This window comes from Onychostoma macrolepis, chromosome 01, assembly GCF_012432095.1.
Source record: "Onychostoma macrolepis isolate SWU-2019 chromosome 01, ASM1243209v1, whole genome shotgun sequence".
Classification (NCBI taxonomy): domain Eukaryota; kingdom Metazoa; phylum Chordata; class Actinopteri; order Cypriniformes; family Cyprinidae; genus Onychostoma; species Onychostoma macrolepis.
Window position 1 is genome coordinate 1,522,116 of NC_081155.1, and position 24,013 is coordinate 1,546,128.

A 24,013-nucleotide genomic window follows, 5' to 3' on the forward strand; every position below is an offset into this window, starting at 1 on the left:
AGATGATCTGTCTGTGTCTTTAGATGATCTGTCTGTGTGTCTGTAGATGATCTGTCTGTGTGTCTGTAGATGATCTGTCTGTGTGTGTCTGTAGATGATCTGACTGTGTGTCTGTAGATGATCTGTCCGTGTGTGTCTGTAGATGATCTGTCTGTGTGTGTCTGTAGATGATCTATCTGTGTGTGTCTGTAGATGATCTGTCTGTGTGTCTTTAGATGATCTGTCTGTGTGTCTGTAGATGATCTCACTGTCTGTAGATGATCTGTCTGTGTGTGTCTGTAGATGATCTGACTGTGTGTCTGTAGATGATCTGTCTGTGTGTGTAGATGATCTATCTGTGTGTGTCTGTAGATGATCTGTCTGTGTCTTTAGATGATCTGTCTGTGTGTCTGTAGATGATCTCACTGTCTGTAGATGATCTGTCTGTGTGTCTGTAGATGATCTGACTGTGTGTCTAGATGATCTGTCTGTGTCTGTAGATGATCTCTGTGTCTGTAGATGATCTGTCTGTGTGTCTGTAGATGATCTGTGTGTTTCTGTAGATGATTTGTGTGTTTCTGTAGATGATCTGTCTGTGTGTCTGTAGATGATTTGTGTGTGTCTGTAGATGATATGTCTGTGTCTGTAGATGATTTGTGTGTCTGTAGATGATCTGTCTGTGTGTCTGTAGATGATTTGTGTGTTTCTGTAGATGATCTGTCTGTGTGTCTGTAGTTGATCTGTCTGTGTCTGTAGATGATTTGTCTGTTTCTGTAGATGATCTGTCTGTGTGTCTGTAGATGATTTGTGTGTGTCAGATGATCTGTCGGTGTGTGTCTGTAGATGACCTGACTGTGTGTCTGTAGATGATCTGTCTGTGTGTGTCTGTAGGTGATCTGAGTGTGTGTCTGTAGATGATCTGTCTGTGTGTGTCTGTAGATGATCTATCTGTGTGTGTCTGTAGATGATCTGTCTGTGTGTCTTTAGATGATCTGTCTGTGTGTCTGTAGATGATCTCACTGTCTGTAGATGATCTGTCTGTGTGTGTCTGTAGATGATCTGACTGTGTGTCTGTAGATGATCTGTCTGTGTGTCTGTAGATGATCTCTGTGTCTGTAGATGATCTGTCTGTGTGTCTGTAGATGATCTGTGTGTTTCTGTAGATGATTTGTGTGTTTCTGTAGATGATCTGTCTGTGTGTCTGTAGATGATTTGTGTGTGTGTCTGTAGATGATCTGTCTGTGTGTCTGTAGATGATTTGTGTGTGTCTGTAGATGATCTGTCTGTGTGTCTGTAGATGATTTGTGTGTTTCTGTAGATGATCTGTCTGTGTGTCTGTAGTTGATCTGTCTGTGTGTCTGTAGATGATTTGTCTGTTTCTGTAGATGATCTGTCTGTGTGTCTGTAGATGATTTGTGTGTGTCTGTAGATGATCTGTCGGTGTGTGTCTGTAGATGACCTGACTGTGTGTCTGTAGATGATCTCTCTGTGTGTCTGTAGATGAGCTGTCTGTGTGTCTGTAGATGAGCTGTCTGTGTGTCTGTAGATGATCTCACTGTGTGTCTGTAGATGACCTGTCTGTGTGTCTGTAGATGAGCTGTCTGTGTGTGTGTAGATGATTTGTGTGTTTCTGTAGATGATTTGTCTGTGTGTCTGTAGATGATCTGTCGGTGTGTCTTTAGATGATCTCACTGTGTGTCTGTAGATGATCTGACTGTGTGTGTCTGTAGATGATCTGTCTGTGTGTGTATGTAGGTTGTCTGGCTGTATGGTGTCAGAGGAAGGCTGTGGTTATTTGTCTTCAGCTCTGAGTTCAAACCCCTCACACCTGAGAGAGCTGGATCTGAGCTACAATCACCCAGGACAATCAGGAGTCCAGCTGCTCAAACACAAACTGCAGGATCCAAACTATAAACTGCAGATACTCAAGTATGTCAAACACTAATACTGACATACTGAACGTGTGTGTGTGTGTGTGTGTGAATGAAGCAGATCTACATTCATGTGTATTTGTGTGTTTCTAGTGTGGATCATGCAGGAGAGATCATGATGATAGCAGGACTGCGAAAGTGTAGGTCTACACACACACACACACACACACACACAAACACACACTCTCACAGACACACACACTCACACACACAGATTGTTGTTTGACTGTGTCACTGAGCTCATCTCATAGACTTTCATTGTTTTTCTATCAGGTTAATAAGGTCTATAAGGTCTTTTTGAACTAGTTAGCAGTGTCGCAAAAAGTGTTCTTCTGTCAGGATCATTTTATTTAGTAAATTATCTCAGCATTCACTGATGTGTCCCGGTGTCCTGACATTTTATCCTACCCATCAGATTTTCCTACCAGGGCTTACTGCGCACATCTATATTTTGTCCTTTTTCTCATGCTGAGCAACAATATTTAAAGCATCTGCATTACTGTAAGGGTAGGTTTAGGGCTGTGGTAGGTGTAGCAGGCCCGTAGCCAGTCAAGTGGAAAGTGGGGGGGTGGGATTTGTGCATGAGATGAATTTTTCAATTTTTGATGAAAAATATTTGATATTTGTCAAACTGCTTACCAAGGTCATGTTCCACCTTCTTCAGTAAGTATACACAAATACTTATTAAAGCAATTTAAAGTTAAAGCAGTTACTTAATTAAGAGCCATGAGTGACATTATCAGTGCAATAAATGCACAGATCCGTTATATTGACACACATTTAATATCAGGAGCGCTTCTAGGATTTGAAAACATCTGGGGCTGCGACCAAAACATCAGGGGCTAATGGACATGATTGGGGGCTCACATCATGCTCATGTAAGATGTAGTGAGGCAGTGGTGGGTGGTCCTGCTTCCCTGTAGGTGGGTCTGGGGGCATGGCCCCCCGGGAGAAAATTTTATACATTTTAAATTTGAATGCATTAATCTGGTGCATTTTGAGAGTTCAAAAATAAGAGCTCCGACCCATTTTCAGTGTGCAAATTGAACAAACAAAAAAAGTCAATGACAATCTGAAAAGGGTCTAGAAGCGCTCCTGGTCAGAGTGTACCGTGCTCTTCTTTGACCCATGCTACACCCCTCCACTGAGTTTTTTAAGAACTGCAGAAATTACGTTTCTATGGTATGAGCGGGATAGAGCAATGTCTAGTAACATATTAAACCGATATCATGATTTACAGCTCAGACACATTTTTTCACCAAAAAAAAATTAATACAAAATTATAAAATGATAAACATCACATTTCAGCCTTTAAACCGTTTTTTTTTTAAATTATTATTTATTCATTTATTTATTTATTCAAATTTACAGCTCTGTGGGTTTGCTGCGTAAAATCACGGGTGGATTTTCTTATCGATCTGAACAAAAACAACAAACAGGTTCATTGCAAATGCTTTTCTGAAGTCGGTCAGTTCCCTTGAAAGCAGGGCTGGACAATATGGCCAAAAAAATTCACAATAAAATGTTTCATATCAGTTGATATCAATAATTATCATGAAAAATGTCAAACCTTTATTTCTTTAAAGTTTAAAGGCTGATTTTTGCTCCTATGTGAAAGTTGTAGAAGCCAGACTTTAATTGTGGTTTTAAACGACTCTTTATGCTGAGAACATGACATGTCTTTGAATTCTTGACACTTTTCCAATTAATTTTCATTAACAAAATAAATATCTTAATTAAAAATGAATGTCCTAGTTTCTGCATGCTGTAATGCAGGGGTCACCAGACTCGGTCCTGGAGCGCCGGTGTCCTGCAGAGTTTAAATACACCTGAATCAGCTAATCAAAGTCTTGCTAGGTATACTAGAAATGCTTAATCACAAAATACTGTAATTATATTCCATTACTCCTTTAATACGTCTACATTAAAAATATATCCCTCATTTGTGCCGCAATACCATGGTGCAGTTAGTGTTACAGTAAAATAAATCCATGGTAAATTATTCTGTCTCGTCGCGCAGTGTTTCTCCTGTTTGTCAGCAGCATTTCATCTGTTTAAATCACAGATTGTGTCCTTCGCCGATTTCAAGCGCTTTATTCTGGATCTCACAGCGCTGTTTAGTGCTCGCTAGTGAACGCTTCTGACAACCTGACAATAAGATCATTAGTATATTGTTAGCCTATATACATACAGTTAGTTCTGATCCTCGAATCTGACTGACAAATATGAGATGGGTATAAACCATAGACTGTAAAAAAAAATGGACGTAGTGTTCGTGACATCACCCGTAGATTTCTGTAAAGCGTTTTTGAAGCCTAAAGTGGGCGGAGCCGACCGCCGCCATCTTGGAAGCGCGTCACCGTGCGTCACTCCCGGATAATCGAAAATGGGCAAAAAGGCGGGACGTGGGTGAAGCTGAGCTGAAACCACGCCCCTCTATAGTGACAGCAGTGCTGCCATGCAAAGACAAACACCATAAATTCGTTTTTGGTCGAAAATGAGTTATTGATCATTTTGGGACATTAATGACCTCCTTTATCATGTGTTTAAGTATCATGGAGAAAAGCCCCGGAGAAACCAAGGCAGAACACAGTATAACATCTGTTACCGCTCTTTGACTTTGTTTTGGAAAGCTCAGATAAGTTACAGTGCTCTGCATATGTTTGCATTCGTTCGTCAATACTGTGCTAGCCTGGGGTTACACGGTATTCTGCCTTTGTTTTACTGTCCATTAAAGTCTACCGCGTTTATTGTGTACTTCTATATCTGTTGGCACTTCATTAGACAAACAAATGAGAGAGACCGCGATCTAACAAACTGCTCCATATAAGCACTGTAAGCAATAACGATTAAAACATCTAATTGCCAGATTCCCAGTGTCCTACCTACAATTATTTTCTCTGTACAAATACAAATCTTTAAAGCCAGTTTTCTAAGTTTCGCACTAGCGAGTTTCACACTCTGGAGCAGAGCTCGTGGCAGTCCACCTGTCACTCAAGTGACCACGCCCTTAATTATGCAGAACTTTAAGGCTTAATATAATTTAAACGGATGAGTTATAAAAAAAATTCACCCCCCTCACAGTTGTCACGAAGGGCAAAATTAGCTATATAGATCAAAATAATTTTTTGTACCAGGCTGTAAACATGTTTTTTTCTGCTGTAAAGTTGGGCATTTTAACATGGAGAGTCAATGTGATTGACTCCCTTTTGGAGCCAGCCTCCAGCGGCCAGTCGATGAATTGCAGTTTTAGTCACTTCCGTGTTGGTTTCACTAGAGGGAGCGGGAGGTTGCCGCTTGGTATAAACGGAGGCAGCTGCAAATGGGTGGGCCAGCCGCATGTGGGTGGGACTTAAGCTGCAAGTGGGCTGTACAAACCAACAGAAGATTTTGATTGGTTTGTTTAATGTCAAGGGGGTGTAGTATCGGTTCACGCTCCTGGTGGCGGTAGTGAATTATTTGCGATCTGTCAAAAACTGGAAGAAGACGACTTTCAGCGGCGGCACAGTAGATGAGTGGAAGAGGTAAGTGTGATGTACAATTTTTGTTTGTTTTGTTCTGTAAAAAATATTACAAGCTGTGAAAAGTGCATTTTCTTGGTGGCTTTTGTACAACGTTTTCTTAGTACCACACACAGCTTACAATCAGTAATGTGCCTGACAATATCTTCTTTTTTTTTTTGCGACAGCCCTAAATATAACACAAATATAGACGTCCAGTGTAGGATCAGAACGAGTCAGACAAAACTAAGATTCGATCAGAACATCGAAACATGAGGAGCCGAAATTCCAGAAGAGGCCCCAAGAAAACTGGACATCATAAATCAGATTCCTAGCGCCATGAGTCTGGAGCAAGCCTTACCAACAAGCCTCTTTCACAGAACAGTTTGCAACATTAAGACAAAAGAACACTTATTGATAAGTCCAACGCAGGAAGGATATCGTCAAATTTGGGGTAAATAATCAAGATTAATGGTCAAAGAGATGGCCATCACATGTGTTCCACGAGAGAAATCACAAGCTTCTTTAGATTGACTTTTCCCCCACACATAGAAGACAAAGAACCAGACTGAAATTCCTCTGTCCAAAGAACATGTCTCTGGTCTTCACCGAACATATCCCTATGTCCTACACAGAGACTTTCTTTTTCATATGCATATAAAATCATCCTAAAAGGACATTGCTAGGCATAACACTATATTATGTATGTAATCCACACATTAGACGATCATGTTTTAAGCACATATTATGTATGTCTTTTTAATAACTATTGAACGATTTTAAGGGTTATTTGTGTTTGGTATGTATGAGTTTGACAATTCTAGCTTGAAACGTTTCTTCCAAGTGATTCTGTCTCAAATGTATCATATTCCGGTTATAGAAATCACATCCAAAAGTATACTTTGCAAGAGTGTGTAAAATTCAGACCATGTGACCAGATAACAAACTGATATATGATGGAAGGAACAACCCTAGCTAAGGTAATAGCCCATCTAATTGGTCAAGACACCAGATGGGATGTGTCCAAAAGCCGAGTTTAAAACCTCAGGACACCATCTCTTCTCCCTTCTCGCCCTTTTCTTCTTCTTCTCGCCACCGCGTTTTGACGCTCTTTGAGCGTGCTCTGGCCTACAGGCCAGTTTCTACTTAACACCACGATGAGAGGAAAAACCACCTAGTCTCGTTACTCATTTTATTCTTTTACTTTAGTTTATTTTCTTTCAGTTGAGTCTTGTGTTCAAAAGTTAAGTTTGTCGCCACGCCTCGTCTCCGAGTTCAACTCGAGCCTGTGACCGCCTCAAAACTTCAACCAGACCAACTCCGCATCCTCAGCCAACGCCCAAGACATCCCTTCAAAGACTACTGAACTTCCAGCCAATCACCAACTCGGGAAAACCCCTTTCCTGCAACGACAACGACAGAAGGGAATCCCTGTAACACAAAGGCAACGCAAGCAAGTACCTCCAGGTCTAACTGAAGTGGTGCATTTAATATAAATTTTAGCCTCATTGAGAAACTCAATGCGAGGGTTAATTAAGTGATTGATGGTTTGTTCAGGTCTATGCGATAACACATATTGCTATAAACTTGGGATTTCACATTCTCATTCTCCAAACTCATCCTTTCTCTCTTTCTGCAACGTGTGAATGTGTGAATGTGTGTGTTCATGTTAGATTAGTTTATGTCTTAGGTTTATATAAATAAAGTCGTATTTATATTGAAAAGAGAAGTACCTTGTGTTTTGTGCTTACAAGTTAATGTCTTAATCTGCCGATCTTGTTACTGTGCTTATTAATAGTGTTTTCACTATATTTTGGATTTTAATATCCAGTGCAGAAGTAATGTTATACGGCTCGTTCAGTGAATCGCCGGCCAACTCAGTGATCAGCCGCAAAACAGTGATTCTGTACAAATTCCCTATAAAATCATAAATGATTCCCTTTGAGCTAAATTAAATTATATTTATGTATCAAACCCTACATAATATTGGTGGAGAATGCGGGCAGATTAATCTAAATTGTGAGCATAAACCAAGTTATTTAATCTTTTCCATTGCTGTGGATGAAAGATGAGACGTTTCTGAGCCGAGACTAGGGTGTGTGTGTGTGACGTCAGCAGCGCGCGCCTGCTTGAATGAATGAACGCAGAGAAGGCTGTAACCCGAGTCCGCCTCTTCATTGTTAAACTGCAGTAAGTGAACTTAAAGTTATCTGAGATCGTACAGTAAGGTTGAAATTGAGCGTATTCCTCTTTTCTGTAATGCCTTGTTTTATAGCTGAATTGATGTCTTGCGAGTTCCAGGTCATTCAATAGCTATACTCCTGAATCTCAGTCACTGTTAGCTGAACGGAGCTAAACTAAAAAGAAAAATAATTTTCCTCATTTGGAAAAAAAAGGAATTGTTTCTTTTAATTGAATTTGTTTTTCACTTTTTTTTCTCTCTTCCCTCTTCCTCATTAGAAGTGACAAAGTCTTCACATCTCTAGTCTACCTAGATACCCTGAGACCAACACAGTCATCACCACACTACACTAGTGGTTCAAAATCACTGACACAACACTTAGTTGTCCCACCACACATAGGCTTCTACTCCACACAGATCTGTGTCAGTCTCTCTTCTCCCCAGCGTGCTAACATGCCGCAGACTGCATCCCCCTTTGCCCAAGGGGAAGATGGGAACACTTGGCTGAGAGGCATGACAGACTGTTATTATTTTTAATAATAACCCTAATTCTGAGAAGATTCCTGACACAAGATTCGAGCCAGAACAACAACCACGAGGAGCTAGTCAAAATCACCAGCTCCCTAAGCTATGCCTTCATGACCCAGCTGAAACTGAGCGACAAGCACATCACCCATCTTCAAGAGGAGCTGACATGTGCTCAACGCCGCATAGACAAGCTGGAAGTGAAAGTTCAAGATCAACCCAAAGCACCCAACGAGAGGGAGCAGGAAACAACGGAACAAGTTAAGGAGCTCCAAGCAGCCCTGACAGCAGCTAAGCTCGACCAACAACATGCAAACGATACCAACTAAAAGCTCTATATGGTCAGAAAAGAACTCAAACATGCTTATGAGCAGAAACAAGATCCAAGGCAAGAAAAACATCTCTCAGCCTCACCACTGCTGAGCAGAGCCGAGTCCTACGTCCAAGAACTGGTATGCAACAAAAGAAGCGAAGGGCCACAACCCAAAACCTCACCTGCCTTTGCCACAGAACTCTGTCCTGTCAACGAAAGAAAACCTCCCGTCCAAACAGACCTTGGAGCTGCACTTGGGATGACCGTCAAAGACCTCGACAAGCTGTCTAAAAACATCAGCAAGTTCAACCCAAACTCCACAGAGGGCCACACTATCGAGGCTCATCTGCAAGATATCGACTTTTATCTAGACATGAGACCTCATGTGACTGACAGGTTGTACCTCCTTAGAGCAATGTCCAGTCCCGAGGTACGAAATTTCCTAGATTGACAGCCCAGTCGAACGAAGTCAGACTACCAGCTACTTCGTGAGGTCCTGATTAAAGAATTTACAGACCCAGAATCAGAAAACGGACTGTTAACTGCCTTGGAAACCAAACAAGGTTGACAAGAGACTCCACAAGCTTACTACAACCGACTCCGACAAGCTTACTTTGGTGCACACAACGAACCTGACCTTGAAGAGGATGTGAAGTTCAAAAGCCTCTTCCAAAAAAATCTGCACCCTGGAGTCAGCCACCATCTAGGCGTCATGGCCTGTTCACGCTCCATGACCATCCAACAGTTGCGTGATCTAACACAGAAGGCCTACAACAAGCAGAAGATGGCCTCAAAGAAAGGTAACAAAACCTCCACACTCTTGAACTCTGTCACCAAAGACTCTAGCCTTGCACTGGACGACACCAGAGTTTTCCATCAAGAGCACGGAGAACGTGACCCCCATGTCCACGACAGCTATCAGCCCAACCGCTGGAAAAATCCATGGGATAAGCCACGCTTCTCAAGAAACCCAAAAGATAAGAACAACTGGAAACCTAACCAGGCATCCAAAGGTAATCGCCTGACTCATCCAAGAGCAACTCGTGTGGGTAAGCGACAACGAAACCCACCTCAGCACCACTCAGACATGCACAGTGCTGAGTATGCACCAGCACAAGACAGCTTACCATCAGAAGACATGGAACAAGTCATGAGACAACTGAAAGAGTTACTTCAAGATAAGCTGAACACGGATGACTAAAAAAATTGAGTCATGCTCGCTGTGACCAGCGACAGAACGGAAGGCCGGCGATCACATGGTACACCACCATATCAGAGATGACAAGCACCTGTTCAACAACCACCCAGAACGAGCAAGTCTCTCACGGCCAACTGTTGATGAAAACTGAGGTACCAGAGAACATCACCTCAGTCACCCATCACTCACTAACAAACTGATAAAAGAACTCCAACTCCAAGAAGCACATTCTTGTCTGTGCAACAGCAACCACCAAAGCACAGAAGGTCAGAAAGTCTGCCATATCCAGAAGGCAGCACAAGATGAATGCAACATAGGAGACAAAGTTTGCATCCCAGCTTTACACAGCCATGCCAAACTACCTCCGACTGTCTGCTAAAGAACTTCCTGCCTTTCTGGACTGACCCCCATTAGATCATGGACACGCCCCCATCCAAGCCGAGGATGCAGAGATATAAATTATATTTATGTATCAAACCCTACACCAGTCTCTATATTTTCTTTCCAGTGGAGGTCCGCAAAATGTGTGTGTGTTCAGTGTTCAGTGGAGTGTGTGTATGAGCACAAATACACTGTATATACAGTCTGTCTGCACAACTGATGAACTTTACACTTACTGAACTGAACTGAATCAACACTGAACTGACTCGAGCTCTAGAATCACACTATTGGCTTGTTAGAGCTGCTTTACAGCACAATCTCAATCTGTTACTGCTTTGAAACAATCTGTACTGTCGAGACTGTTTTCCAAGATGGCTGCTGTCTGTATACGCGTAATGTACTGTCTTTATAAAGTATCTTCTTATTAAACTGTTTGTACACTTACAAAGTTCTCAATGCTTCGGTTTGCATGTAAGGACCCTCATTATGCTACCGTGTTAGTGTGAGGCTATTTTGAGCCTTGTTAGTGGTATTAACTAGCGATTTACTTTAACTTAGTCTGTGCCCATATACTAGCATTATAAGCTAATCTGTTTTTAGAGATAAAACTCTTTACATTCGATTATCATGAAAACGCATCCCAGAGAACGATCTACTCGGTAACCATGTGTTAATTACCTCTAGGTTCATTTTTCACCGGAGTTGTCCTTTAATTGTTTTAATTTACCAATTAATAAATACTTACTTGTGAAGGTCTGCAAGGTGTGTAAAGTGACGTTTCACCTGGGCCGTCACTCTCAGCATCAGGGTCGACAACATCTTTGGTGGTGGGGTTGTTGATGGAGACAAGCTTTCTCACGCCCACCAACAACCCTGGAATTTCTAAGAAAAAAAAAAGTGCAACAAGATTATACAGACAGCAACCATAGAAGCAAATATGTGCCTGAAAACCACATCTCCAGTTTTCTAAAATGAACCCATTTAGAGCTGAACTTGTCCAAGAAGCTACAAATCAATTGGCATTATTAAAATAAACGCATCAAAACAGGAACAAGTAATAGGACTGACACTGACCTCCATGGGTGTACAGTACATCATTCTTGTTTGCACACATGGCTCATTAGACAGTAGCAATCAGTATAATGATACAGACTGCAACCGATGGTTGATACTTGTTACTTGCACAATCACATGGAACAAATTGCAACATCATTTTCCTGCTTATACCCGTGTAAGTGAGTGACAAATATGTTTCGTCAAGGGTCAACCTTGACCCTGACATTGTCAAAACCCACCTTTTTAGACTTGCTTTCCCCTCCTAATTTTCTTCGTCTTTTTGATTCAAGTGATTTGTTCATTAAGTTCTTAGTCTTTTAAATAGTAATTTATTAATAAAGTTGTTTGTTTCTTTCTTTCTTTTGTAAAGCGTCTTAAGAGTATTTTGAAAAGCGCTATATAAATATAAAGAGGTATTATTTTTTGTTTATTCTTCAAACATGCTCTGAAAATGCATGCGGTCAACCTATCTGACCACATGGGTGGGCGTATTTTAGCGTATTTAGAATCACCTTCAGGTATAAATGGATTAAAGGGGTCATATAATGGTACATGCACTTTTACAAGTTGATTGTACTGAAATGTGTGTTGGCAGTGCCTGTACACAACCATCATATAATGATAAAAATCCATCCAGTGTTTTTTTTTTTTTTTTTTTTAAATCTCCTTATATGTTTTCCCCTCTCTCAAATGAAGCCGTTCGATTTTGTGACATCAGAAAATCGACGCCCCTCCCACGATTGTTGTCAATCATAGTCCGTGCAAAATGCTCGAATCATAGCTCCTGTCTGAGTATGTGTTGTTTATGTGCCTATTGACTGTCAGTCTCACAGACTGGTTATTTTTTAAACAGATCAGTAAAATGTTAGTGCTTCCGCCCTGACAGTTGTACCTAACAACACTGCATAGATAACGTTACGCATCACTGACAAGCCTACATTTACCGGAAAAAAGTTTTTCATGACCATTAGCTGTAACATCAATCTGTCAATGAACTAACGTAGTGTTGTCAAAAGACCGGTCCTTCGGTACCAAGTCGGTACTAAAAAAATTTAACGGTTACTGTACCAGCTTTTCTTAAGTACCGGTGGTACCGAAGTATCGGGTTAATCCGGTTCTTGATGCGCTGTCCGAAAGATGCACAGTTGCGTCCTCTTCATAAACACACTGAGACATGGCGACCGGCGGCGCTGCTAATGCCGTGGCTCTGAATCCACTTGTTGACAAGAAAGCAAGAAAGAGCCATTCACAGCGCGTTTTTGGGCGTGCAAATTCGTTTTCCAGGCGCGCCTCTGTTCATGGTTGCATAGCAACGACAGACGCAACGACAGAGCACGCGCTTGTGGAAAGGAGAAAGCGGTGCAAACTGCGCTCTCCATGATGACGAGGAAGTATCATCAAATAATTAATTGATTTCTAGCCCTTGCATTGGCTTTACTACTAGATATATTCATGGAGATGAGAAATAAAAATCCGCCCTGTACAGCTATGATCAGCTGTTCGGCCGAGCTCATTATGAGCCTTGCGACATTTGAAATAACGAATTTGCACGCGCACAGTAGGCTACGCAATATGTGAACGGACCCTAAAGTGGTATCGTGTAATAATTTAGCCTCAACTTACTCATTTTACCCACAAAATAATTAGATAAGACAAATAAAATGAGAAAATATGAATTCTGTAAAAAAAAAAAAAAATATATATATATTTTTTTTTTTTTTCAAAGCACAAGGCAGGCATTAATTGGCTCTGGTTTGGGGGGGGGGGCAGTGCCCCCCAAACTCCGCCTATGTTAAAAGCCCTTTTAAAATTAAATATGAACGCAGTTTTGGATTAAATAAAAGTACAGTCAAGTCTAATAAAACACGTTTTATCTGCTGTATAGTAGTTTGGTAACACTACAATAACCATTCATTAACATTACTTAATGCCTTATCTAACATCAACACATTAAGTTAATATATTTTTACAACATTAATTAATGTTTGTAATTGTTATTTAATACAAACACTTGATTGTTCATGGTTTTTCACTTCATCCATTGTGCATTAAATAATGAACAGATAAAACTTTTGATTTAAAAAATGTATTAGTACATTTTTAAATTACCCCAAGGAGAATAATTGCTACAGTATATAACTATTGTTTATTGTTAGGTCATTTTATCTAATGTTATCTAACAAATGGAATCTTATTGTAAAGTGTTTTTAATACTACAGTTTCTATCTCTGTAACCGTGATATACACTTTAATATATGTAAATTTAATCTAAATTAAGCTTTGGTACCGAGAACCGTGGATTTTCACTAGTATTGGTACCGAATACTGAAATTTTGGTACCGTGACAACACTAAACTAACGTATACATCATTAAACACATAGCGTTCGTATCTCACTACTCTACCCTGCCAGTACACACAAAGATAGATCAAAGTGACATTACTTTAACCAAACATTCAGAAACGTCCAGTTTTCCAACTCCGGTTCAAATTGATTCGGTTGCACAGATGTGTCCTCAGAGACTCCCGCTGCCATTTTTCAAAATATAACGTTACCCTCAACTGTTATCAAGGAAACACTCCACATGTGTTGTTGTGTCAGAACGCCCACAGAACAGAGGGGCGGGGTGAGCAAAGCTCATTATCATTTAAAGACACATGCACTAAAACAGCGTGCTGAAAACAGAGCTGTTTTTGAGCAGGTAAAATGAGTGTTTTCTTACATTACTAATGATAATTTTTAATTAAAGTATATTACAAACTTTTAATTTAGACTCTAAAGAATCATATTAGCTTGTACAAAAATGGCATTATATGACCCCTTTAATACCATTTGATTTAGAGTAATATTTGATGATATAATACTCAATACTTGCCTTTAACTACCATGTTCCGCAGTTTGGCATTTTCTTTTTGTAGAGCCTTGATCTGGCTCTGCAGGTCTCTGGTAAGGTCACTTTCCTGGCTTGACAATTCTGCTCTGTCCTCAGACAGTAATTCCTCCTCCGCCCGTCTTTGTGCAGCAACCTTGGCCTTTTTCTATAAGGCAAAGATGTTCATTTTTAATATTTAATCATGGACAATCCAATACACAAATGATCCCTAATCTGATATATCAATCTTTGCTGTGTAATTACCTGTTTAGGATTTCCAGAGCCAGAGGCTTTGTTGCCAGTACTGGTGGTATCTTCCTCACCAAAGTCTAGGCATTTGGCTTTCCTTACCCTCTTGCCCGCCATGTCCTCTGGATATAGTTCCCGCTCAGCCGCTCTGAGTGTAGCCTCTTTTTCTACAATCACATAGAAGGATAGATTTTCTTAATGCCAAAAATCAACACCATTATAACAATAAATAAAAAATAAAAAATAATTGTGTCCCATTTTCAGACTTCTTTAAAGAGGTTTCATGAACTGTTTTGTTTTTTCAGTTATGTAACCTAAGTGTTTATGTATGGAATTGTTTTTCGTCCTGTAAACCACTTGGCCAATGGAAAAAGAACTTGCAGTGATACTGTAGTGATCAACAAACGTAACACTCACTGTACATTTAAAAAAAATAAAGGTTCCTTTTACATAATCTTGAGGTTAAGTGATTTTTTTTGTTAAAATAATTGTTAAGTAGCTCTATATTATGATAGTTCATTAGAGTGTTTGTTCAGTAACAGGAGTCTCCGTGTCTCTCTAGATCTTTATTAAACAGAAAATGCATTTTCAGTTTAGTTTCAGTTCCAATTTTGTCCAACCAGGAGAGAGAATTCACACAGGATACAGATTATACCATTTAAATTGGAAGTGATGACAAAGAATTGAGCTGAAAAAATTAGAACTGAAACTAATTTGTAAGCTAATAAATTGGTACTCTTTTCTGATTGGCTGACATCGACATCGAGACTCCTGTTACTGAACACACTTTAGCAATTATTATCAGAATATAGGATTTAACCTTCTAACAAAAAAAACTATTCTATTTGACCAAGCAATATCAATTACCCTAGATTTAATACTCAGATATAATGTTATAGGGGGAAATTAAATCATAGCACTGCCTCCTTGAAAACTAACTATGCATATTCGTGTAATGTAATGATAACCATTGTAAAACAGTCAAATATGGGATACACATGTTGATAGATAAACAGAAGAACAGACATTCTGTAACGTTAGCTGTATTTGCTAATACAATAACTGGTAGGAAATAAGTCCAAGTGTGTATAACGTTACGTTACTTGCCTGCTAGCTGAAGAACAACCGCGTGTTCGACGGGCCATCCAGACGCAGGCTTCTTCTGATTTGTTGAACGGCATTCAACAAAATATTTCTTGTCAGTATCAGCTGGGTCGAAATCGATTATCCAACTGATTGGAATTATGCTGGTTTGGTCCTTGTCGGGTCCTTCGGCCCAACTAACAAGGGCAAACCTATATTTTGACATTTTTTACCACCGCGATGCTGGTTTAACAGTCCTCTCCTCTCCCGAGTCTCCTCGCGCCTTGAATCTCACCTTCCCGCTCAAGCATTGCGCATGCGCAAGAATGCTCCTCCGTCCTCTCCTCGCGCCCAGAGCCGTTGCTCGCGCTTGAATCACACACACCTTCCTGGCTCTGCTCTGGTTTATATATATTTTTCTCTGTATTAATGACTCTATTTGTGTGTTCTTACTCCTTGTATCGTAAAGATTTAATAAAAATAATAAATAAATAAAACACACACCTTCCGCTCAAGCATTGCACATGCGCAATGCTCCTCCGTCTCTCCTCGCGCCCAGAGCCGTTGCTCGCGCTTGAATCACACACACCTTCCTGGCTCTGCTCTGGTTTATATATATTTTTCTCTGTATTAATGACTCTATTTGTGTGTTCTTACTCCTTGTATCGTAAAGATTTAATAAAAATAATAAATAAATAAATAAAACACACACCTTCCGCTCAAGCATTGCACATGCGCAATGCTCCTCCGTCCTCTCCTCGCGCCCAGAGCCGTTGCTCGCGCTTGAATCACACACACCTTCCTGGCTCTGCTCTTGTTTATATTTTTTCTTCTTCTCTGTATTAATGACTCTATTTGTGTGTGCTTACTCCTTGTATCGTAAAGATTTAATAAAAAATAATAAATAAATAAAAACACACACCTTCCCGCTCAAGCATTGCGCATGCGCAAGAATGCTCCTCCGTCCTCTCCTCGCGCCCAGAGCCGTTGCTCGCGCTTGAATCACACACACCTTCCTGGCTCTGCTCTTGTTTATATATTTTTTCTCTCTGTATTAATGACTCTATTTGTGTGTTCTTACTCCTTGTATCGTAAAGATTTAATAAAAAATAATAAATAAATAAATAAAAACACACACCTTCCCGCTCAAGCATTGCGCAACGCATGCGCGAGCTCAGTCCTTCGTTCGTCGCGCTAAGCAATCGGTGCTGAGTGAGTAGGCTGCTACTGACAAAGAAAATGGACCGAGTCCGATTGAAAAGGAAATATATTCTTCCGGGTTCTGATCAAACTGATATTCCAAGAAGAACAAGACGGTTATGGAAAAAAAGGTTAGTTTTTTAGTCCACGGGTCCACGACCCACTTTTGGGTCGCGACCTTGAGAACCCTTGATTACACCATTTATCTTTTGCATCTATTGATATGATCACGTCACAGTAGCATTTTTATTTCATAGATGCATGTATTTCCTCAGAGGGGCAACACAAGCTCCGAGCTAAACATTTAAATAATTTGATGTTTCAAAGATAAATATGAATCAGTCTTTTCTATCACTTGCACAGGAAAGAAATGAGAGAGACCATGATTGATCAGCCAAACCAGGATCTGGTAAGTCATGTAAATGTAAAACTAGACCTTACTTGTGCTGTGCTGTCTTTAGCCAGAACATCCTACTTGTCACAAAATAGAAAGAATAACTATTTGTCTTCTTATTTTAAATAAATACTATTGTATTGCCAGATGCATCTCCTGCACAGAGGTCTTCATTAATATCTTAAAATATGTGTAGCCTACGAGTACATTTTGGCAATGACAATATTGTTAGTAATTTTGCAATGTACTTTTTTAGATTTTCGTTGAGTTACAGATTTTGGTCAAATTTGTTGCATTGATTACGTTGAAACTGTCCTTTCTTTTGTTTAGCCAAGAGCTCATGCCAGTTTTGATGCCTGGATCCCCGTAAGTGAACCATCTTCAGAAAGACTATCAGAAACTACAGAAGAGGTCAATGTAAGTTTCAAGTGCTGGAAAACTATATATATTATATTGACATGCATTTAAATCGATAATTTGCATTTAAAGAGACACACACAAAACTGTGTCGTTTTTGCTCACCCTCAAAAATGTATAAAAATGTATGATTGTAACATGCTATATAAAAATATCTGTGGGGTATTTTGAGCTAAAACTTCACATACACACTCTGGGGACATCAGAGACTTATTTTACATCTTGTGAAAAGGGCATTATACCACCCCTTTAATGGTATCGGTACCGTCTACTGGAATTTGGAATCGTGACATCCCTAATACAGTAATGCTAACATAGGAGATGCCCACTCGAGATGAAACCATGCACAATGTGTTTGTGCTTCGGCAGAGGGGTGGGGTACTGCAAGAGAAAGCTGTGCGCTGGATGTACAACACTTTTTTCTTTTTTACTTTAGGTAACTAATGATGATTCTGAACCTTGGGTTCCTCTCAGTGGACAACAAAGTTTGTCAGGAGGAGCTGAAGTCTGTGTAAGTTTCAACTGTGTGGTGTTTAGTTGAATATATGGCTGTTTGCAGGTGGGAAGCTAGAATGAATGCCCTGGTCATCTCACTGTCAATCAGAGCATTAGCATGATGCCTGTTTAGTGCACTCGCCAGATCAGAAAAATGGTAGAGCAGAGACCAGGGGCCTCATTTATAACCATTGCGTACACACAAAAAAGGCACTGAAAAAAGAGGCATACGCCACTTCCGACGCATAAGTTATGATTTATAAAAACAAACTTGACGGGAAAATTTGCATACCTCCACGCAAACTCAGACCCATGCGTACGAACATTTTGGAGACGGAGCAGTTTGGCGACACCGATGGTGAGCTGGAGTTAAATGTTTTTTTTTGTCACTTTTAGACGGAAAATGTAAAGAAAATGATATATAGGCCTATAGCTACAGAAAAATAATGCAAATATAATTTCACTCACCAAGCCTATTTCTTGAAGCAAATATCCATCCCTTTTGAAATGCCCGCTCCATCGAGCGCGTTGGGCCGTTAAGTGAAACTGATGGCATATATAACGGCAGATGAAGTAAAACCATAAATCTTCATTATGAGTCCTATAATCATAAATACAGGGCATGTTCACAATAAGAGTTTAAATAAATAAAAGGATGATTTAAATAATGTTTTACTTCTGATATAAACATTTAGATTAAATATGCCATTCTTATTAATGGAGTTAAACATAAATTACATGAAATCATTACTGAGAAGTTACATAATTTAATATATTAAATAAATAGAAACATTTGTAGTGGATGCGATGCATTTGAACGCTTATGTGGTTTGCTGTGTTTTAATGTTTTCACTACAGAGAGAATTGCTTATCGTGATAACAGCAGATTGTCTGAGAAGATATTTTTGTGCAAATAATGCACAACAAGGCCCATCTGTTTCCATTAAAATTTAAATCAATTAAAAATACGAGTTGGTCAGTGCAAAAGATTGAGAAAATCTTTCTCTGAAATGTAGCCTATTTTATAGCCTAATATTTTATTTATTTTTTCAACAAAAAAAAGCCAAGGATAGGCTACTAAATTATTTTGATCAATGTAATGTGACGGCACATCCCGCATGTTTTCCAAATGTCTTGTACCGTTAAACATGTTATCAGGTGGATGAATATGCATATGCAAATGCATAGTAAATCTAGGCGTTATAAGCTCCATATATGGTTATTTCGGGGAGGAAATGTGTGTGCGCACAATCTTCTGCTGACTGGGATTTATAAACTGAATGTTGCGCAGGTTCTGGCGTACAAGCGCTTTCATAAGTCTGAATATTTTTTTGCGTACGGCATTTTAGGCTTTAGGTTGCACGTACACTTTTAGTGAGGATCCTACACACAGTTTTATAAATGAGTCCCCAGGACAGTAAAGTGAAATTTGTTAAAAGTTATGTTTCCCATTAATCTCGCTAGCTCTACTGGATTGGGTGTAGTTAAACTTTTGACTAATTCACTGAACTAAAGTGATATTCTGAAGGAAAACACATGTAGCCATAATGTTTAGTTTTACAAATATCAATGGGGCAGGTGATTTATTATATATATATTTTTAGACTTGCAACAACTCCACTACATCCTCAAATTAAGGTACAACTTATTTATTTCCTATCCTACACTACTGTATGAACTGATTAATCAGGTGTGCCTGACATTAATCAGTTTATCCAATAGTTATGAAGTAGTAAAATCAAATAAAATTTTATGTAGCCCACAAATCACATTTGTTTCAAGGGGCTTTACAATCTGTACAGTCCAGGTACAGTAGAGGTGTGCAAGTAGTCCAATAATTCTTCCTCAGATATGTGTAGTTGCCAGCAGCATCTTTTCACCTGATGACAAGGCATTTTACCGTCATTATGTACTGCATTGGTTCTAAAGATTTTGATTGTGTTTTTATTTTAGTTTTCCACATCCTCTAACTCACTTAGTTCCCTTGCGTTACCTCTTTACCTTTATTGTGTGTGAGAGAGTCAAATAATAACAGTCAAATAACATTTCTAATCAGAATTTGTATTATAGGGCCTGCATGCTGACTGTGGAGATTCTATTCCCAGAAGTCCTACTTCCCCACTCTTGTTTGAAGATGAATGTTCAACAGAGAGTAAACCTCACTTCAATGATGAACCTAATTGCAGCCAAGCTTCACCAAATACCAGTAACTGTATTCCTGATGACAGTCTTGGATCCATTATTGGAAGTGAAGAAGAATATTCCCTTTTATTTGATGAAAGCCCTGATGAGTCAGTACATGAGGAATCTCATCTTGGAGAAGTCAGTCATGAACAGTTTCCTCTGGAAAACGAAGAGCCACTTTACACTGGTTCACGACTAACCCAAGCTCAGAGTTTTTTACTTATACTTTCATTTGTTTTGAGACATGGACTCACAGGCATGGCTCTCTCTGATCTCCTAGATTTGATGAATATTCACTGTCCAGAAAACACACAGTTAACCTCAAAGCATCTGTTCTTAAAAGAGCTTAAGCCTGTAGAAGGTCACCTACAATCTCACATATATTGTCCAAACTGTGAGTACTACATCGGTGACCAGGATAGCGAAGGACAATGTGTTGTATGCCACACAACATGGGATAAAAACAGCTCGCTGAAGAATGGAAACTTCTTTATATACTTACCAATACAAACACAGTTGGAACATCTTCTTCAAAGAGAAGATATTGCACATTGTCTCAAGTCAAGAGATAGTACATGTAATTCTGAAAATTATGAAGATATTGGAAGTGGTAAAATGTACCATGATCTGTACAAAATTGGAGGCCCGCTTCACTGTACTCATGGATACTCTTTAACCCTCAACTGTGATGGAGTGCCTGTATTCAAATCATCACTCTATGGTATTTGGCCATTATATGGTATTGTAAACGAGCTTCCTTACCCTGTGCGCAAAGAAAATGTTCTGCTTTTTGGCTTGTGGTTTGGTGATAAAAAGCCAAATGTTAATACATTTTTAAAGCCATTCACTTTAGAGTGTCAGAAGTTGTCAACTGCGGGCTTTAAGATAAAAAGAAACAGCATTTTGGAACAATGTAGAGTTGTGGCAGCTCTTATGATGTGCGATTCGGTAGCTAGGCCCATACTTCAAAACATGACCCAGTTTAATGGTCGGTATGGATGCAGCCTCTGTTTACATCCCTGGTGAACAAGTTGAAAAGGGTCATGGCACTGTCAGGGTCTACCCATACAAAGACGTTCCAAAGAGGGACCACGCTTCAACCGTAATTGATGCAAGAGAGGCTTTACATACCAAAAATCTGTGAGGGTGTTAAAGGGACCACATGTCTGATAAAGATTCCACACTTTGACATCATATCTGGCATGCCTCCTGACCATATGCATAATGTACATCTTGGTGTGGTTCGCCAAATGGCAAGCATGTGGCTGGACAGTGATAACCATGAGAAGCCATATTACATTGGCAACAAAGTGAATGAACTTGATGAACAGCTCTTGCTAATCAAGCCTCCTTGCAATATCACAAGAGTGCCCCGATCTCTTCAGCAAAGGAGATTTTGGAAGGCTAGTGAATGGCAGAACTGGTTACTGTTTTATAGTATCTTTGTGCTAAAGGGAATTCTGCCCCGGGTATTTTACCAGCACTGGTTAGTCCTTGTCACATTTATGTACTTACTATGCAAGGACATTATTACAACCGAGGATATAAAAAAATGTGAGAAACTTGTTGTAGATTTTGTCAAACAATTTGAAACACTGTATGGAAAGACCCATGTGTCATTTAATGTACATTTATGTCTTCATTTGCCAGAATCGGTCAGGAATTGGGGACCTTTGTGGGCTCATTCTGGGTATATTTTTGAGTCATTTAATGGTGATATACTGAAAATGTTTCATGGCACTCAGTGTGTCCCTTTACAGATAATGAAACAATTCACATACAGACAAATATTGCCTCTTTTGAGGAATGATGCTCTGAAAAATGCTGTGCCTGAATGCATCCAGCTATTTAGTAACTTAACTGGCCGAAAAAGACTGAAGCAGTTTGAAAGAGTCTGCGATCAACTTGTTACCCTTGGTTTGCATTATTCTCGAAAACTTTCTAGTGAAGAGATACTGGTCATGAGAGAGCAACTTTCAGTCACCGCGGATACAGTCGTGAAAATATTCAGCAGACTTCTAGTCAACGGAGAGCTGTATTACTCACAGGAGTTCACAAGGGTAGTGAAAAGGAACAGCTTCACTGTGCTGTTGCTGAATGGACACATAATCACTGTATACTACTACATTGTAGTAGAGCAACATGGTGACAGAAAATGTTTTGCTTTTGGCAGAAAGTATGATAGATCGCATAATACACTGGTTAATGTTGAAAATGTAGTTGGTCTGAAAAGGGAATTGCGGGGCAGGAAACAGATATTTGATGTGACACTGTTCAAAAGAAAATGTATGCTAATTGATCTGCCACAATATGCAAGTCTCTACGCATGTATACCTCCAAGATCCAGTGTGGAGGATTGAAAATTAAAGGGCAAAGTACATTTTGAAAAATGTACATTGAATGAAAAAGTCTATGAATATGTTTATAATCTTTCTAATTTACAGTCAAGGGTGAATGTGGTCTCTGCAACTCTGTTCCAATAAAACTGTTGCTTGTGTAATGCAGATTTTTGTCTTCACTATTTTCTTTATTATATAGCTATACCATGCATATGCTATGGTTTATTTGGAAAGTATAAATGTAACTAATATATATATATATATATATATATATATATGTGTGTGTGTGTAACTAATATATATATATATATATATATATACACATATACAGTATATAGCACATGCATATATTACAGTATATTTAAGCATATATTGCAGTATATTAAAGCATATAAAGAAACTATTACATGTATAAAAATATAGTGCCTTTTTGGTTTTGATTGCAATATATTTGTATTATATGTATCAATATATATACATATATGGTCTATGCATATGTTGCAATATATTGGAAAATATAAATATTAAATCCCATATATGAGAATATATTGCCTAATATATTACATGATATTTTCCAATATATTGCAATATATGCTTGTTTCATAAGGGTATGCTGTAGTCTAAGATAAACGCTGGATGTAATCAAAATAGGGAGAATTAGACCATAACATTTTGATAATGGGTGGTGACTTTAATGATGCCCCAGATGACTTTTCAGATCGTTTCCCTCCACATACGTCAACCTCTTCAAAGTTTAAATTTACTACCTTTTTGTCTTCCCATTTGTCTATTGTGGTCTTTCAGTGGAGTTTTATCTTTGTTTCTGGGATATAATTGAAAACCCTTTATTTGAGATGTTTAAGGAATGTATTGAAACGAATGAACTATCAACTTCTATGAAACAAGGATTAATAACCCTACGACCTAAACCTGATAAAGATCACTTGATTTTACTGGCGTCCTATAACATTATTGAATGTAGATTATAAATTATTATCTCATATTTATGCAAATCGCTTAAAAAGGTCTAAATGAAATCATTAGTGAGTGTCAAATGGGATTTATGGCGGTCGACACATGAACTGGAACATTAGACTAATTTTGGATTTGTTAGATTATTCAAATCTGGTGGAGTCAGAGGCTTTAATGGTCTTTCTAGATTTCCACAAAGCATTTGATACAATCGAGCGTCAATTTATGTTCAGGGCTTTAAAGTTTTTTGGGGAGAGATTTCTCTCTATTATAGAAATGTTTCATAAAGGTATTAATAGCTCCATTAACTTATATCCAAATACTTCTAAAAGATTTCCTATTTGTAGAGGAGCGTCAAGGTTGTCCTGTATCCCTTTTTGTTTCTTATAGTTGTAGAGTTTCTTTCCATTAAAATCCTGAACTCTCCAACTGTTCAAGGAATAACCATCTTTAGTAGAGAAATTAGATTATCTCAGCTTGGATGATACTGTTCTTTTTGAGAGATAAAGACCAGTTGCCCGTAACTCTGCAGTTAGTGAATGAATTCTCTGGTGCTTCTGGATTAATGCTAAACGTTACGAAATGTGAAATAATGTGCCTTTATGATTCAAATGAAAACATTTTGTGCAATATCCCAATAAAAATAAGATCAAATATTTAGGAATAAGTATTACAAAGAATCTAACAGAGAGGCAAGAATTACATTTTTCCCTAAAATAAAAAGGCTCAAAGTATTATTAATA

At 38.9% G+C, this 24,013-nt stretch overlaps 2 protein-coding genes and 1 pseudogene across 5 annotated transcripts in view; 2 read left to right on the forward strand and 1 right to left on the reverse strand.

The window, feature by feature from the left end:
- Positions 1 to 3,198, forward strand: part of LOC131538806 (NLR family CARD domain-containing protein 3-like) — a 48,672-nt pseudogene extending 45,474 nt beyond the window's left edge.
- LOC131538834 (uncharacterized) overlaps positions 1 to 15,654 on the reverse strand; it is a 34,171-nt gene extending 18,517 nt beyond the window's left edge. For 2 of the 4 annotated variants that reach the window (XM_058772986.1, XM_058772989.1), the window contains exons 1-4: positions 15,294 to 15,654; positions 14,202 to 14,353; positions 13,941 to 14,103; positions 10,755 to 10,891 (exon numbers count right to left, since the gene is read on the reverse strand). In XM_058772986.1, coding sequence (XP_058628969.1) covers positions 10,755 to 10,891; positions 13,941 to 14,103; positions 14,202 to 14,353; positions 15,294 to 15,495 — 654 coding nt within the window. In that variant the 5' untranslated portion in view covers positions 15,496 to 15,654. Of the gene's footprint in view, positions 1 to 3,206; positions 3,721 to 6,476; positions 6,814 to 10,754; positions 10,892 to 13,940; positions 14,104 to 14,201; positions 14,354 to 15,293 lie in introns of those variants that run through there. The other 2 variants (XM_058772991.1, XM_058772993.1) reach the window with 2 other exon arrangements.
- A 416-nt stretch (positions 15,655 to 16,070) lies between these two features.
- On the forward strand, positions 16,071 to 20,985 carry LOC131536241 (uncharacterized). The gene is made up of 5 exons (XM_058769046.1): positions 16,071 to 16,600; positions 16,833 to 16,878; positions 17,194 to 17,280; positions 17,717 to 17,791; positions 19,846 to 20,985. The coding sequence occupies exons 1-5, from the start codon at positions 16,509 to 16,511 to the stop codon at positions 20,983 to 20,985; spliced, it is 1,440 nt and encodes a 479-aa protein (XP_058625029.1). The 5' UTR covers positions 16,071 to 16,508.
- The last annotated feature ends 3,028 nt before the right edge of the window (positions 20,986 to 24,013 follow it).

Excerpts from the sequence above, each read along its gene's own strand:
- LOC131536241 (XM_058769046.1), top strand. The coding sequence starts at position 16,509 with ATGGACCGAGTCCGATTGAAAAGGAAATATATTCTTCCGGGTTCTGAT. Across the intron at positions 16,879-17,193 it reads ATCAGCCAAACCAGGATCTG|CCAAGAGCTCATGCCAGTTT; the intron begins GTAAGTCATGTA and ends TCTTTTGTTTAG. Across the intron at positions 17,281-17,716 it reads AAACTACAGAAGAGGTCAAT|GTAACTAATGATGATTCTGA; the intron begins GTAAGTTTCAAG and ends TTTTTACTTTAG.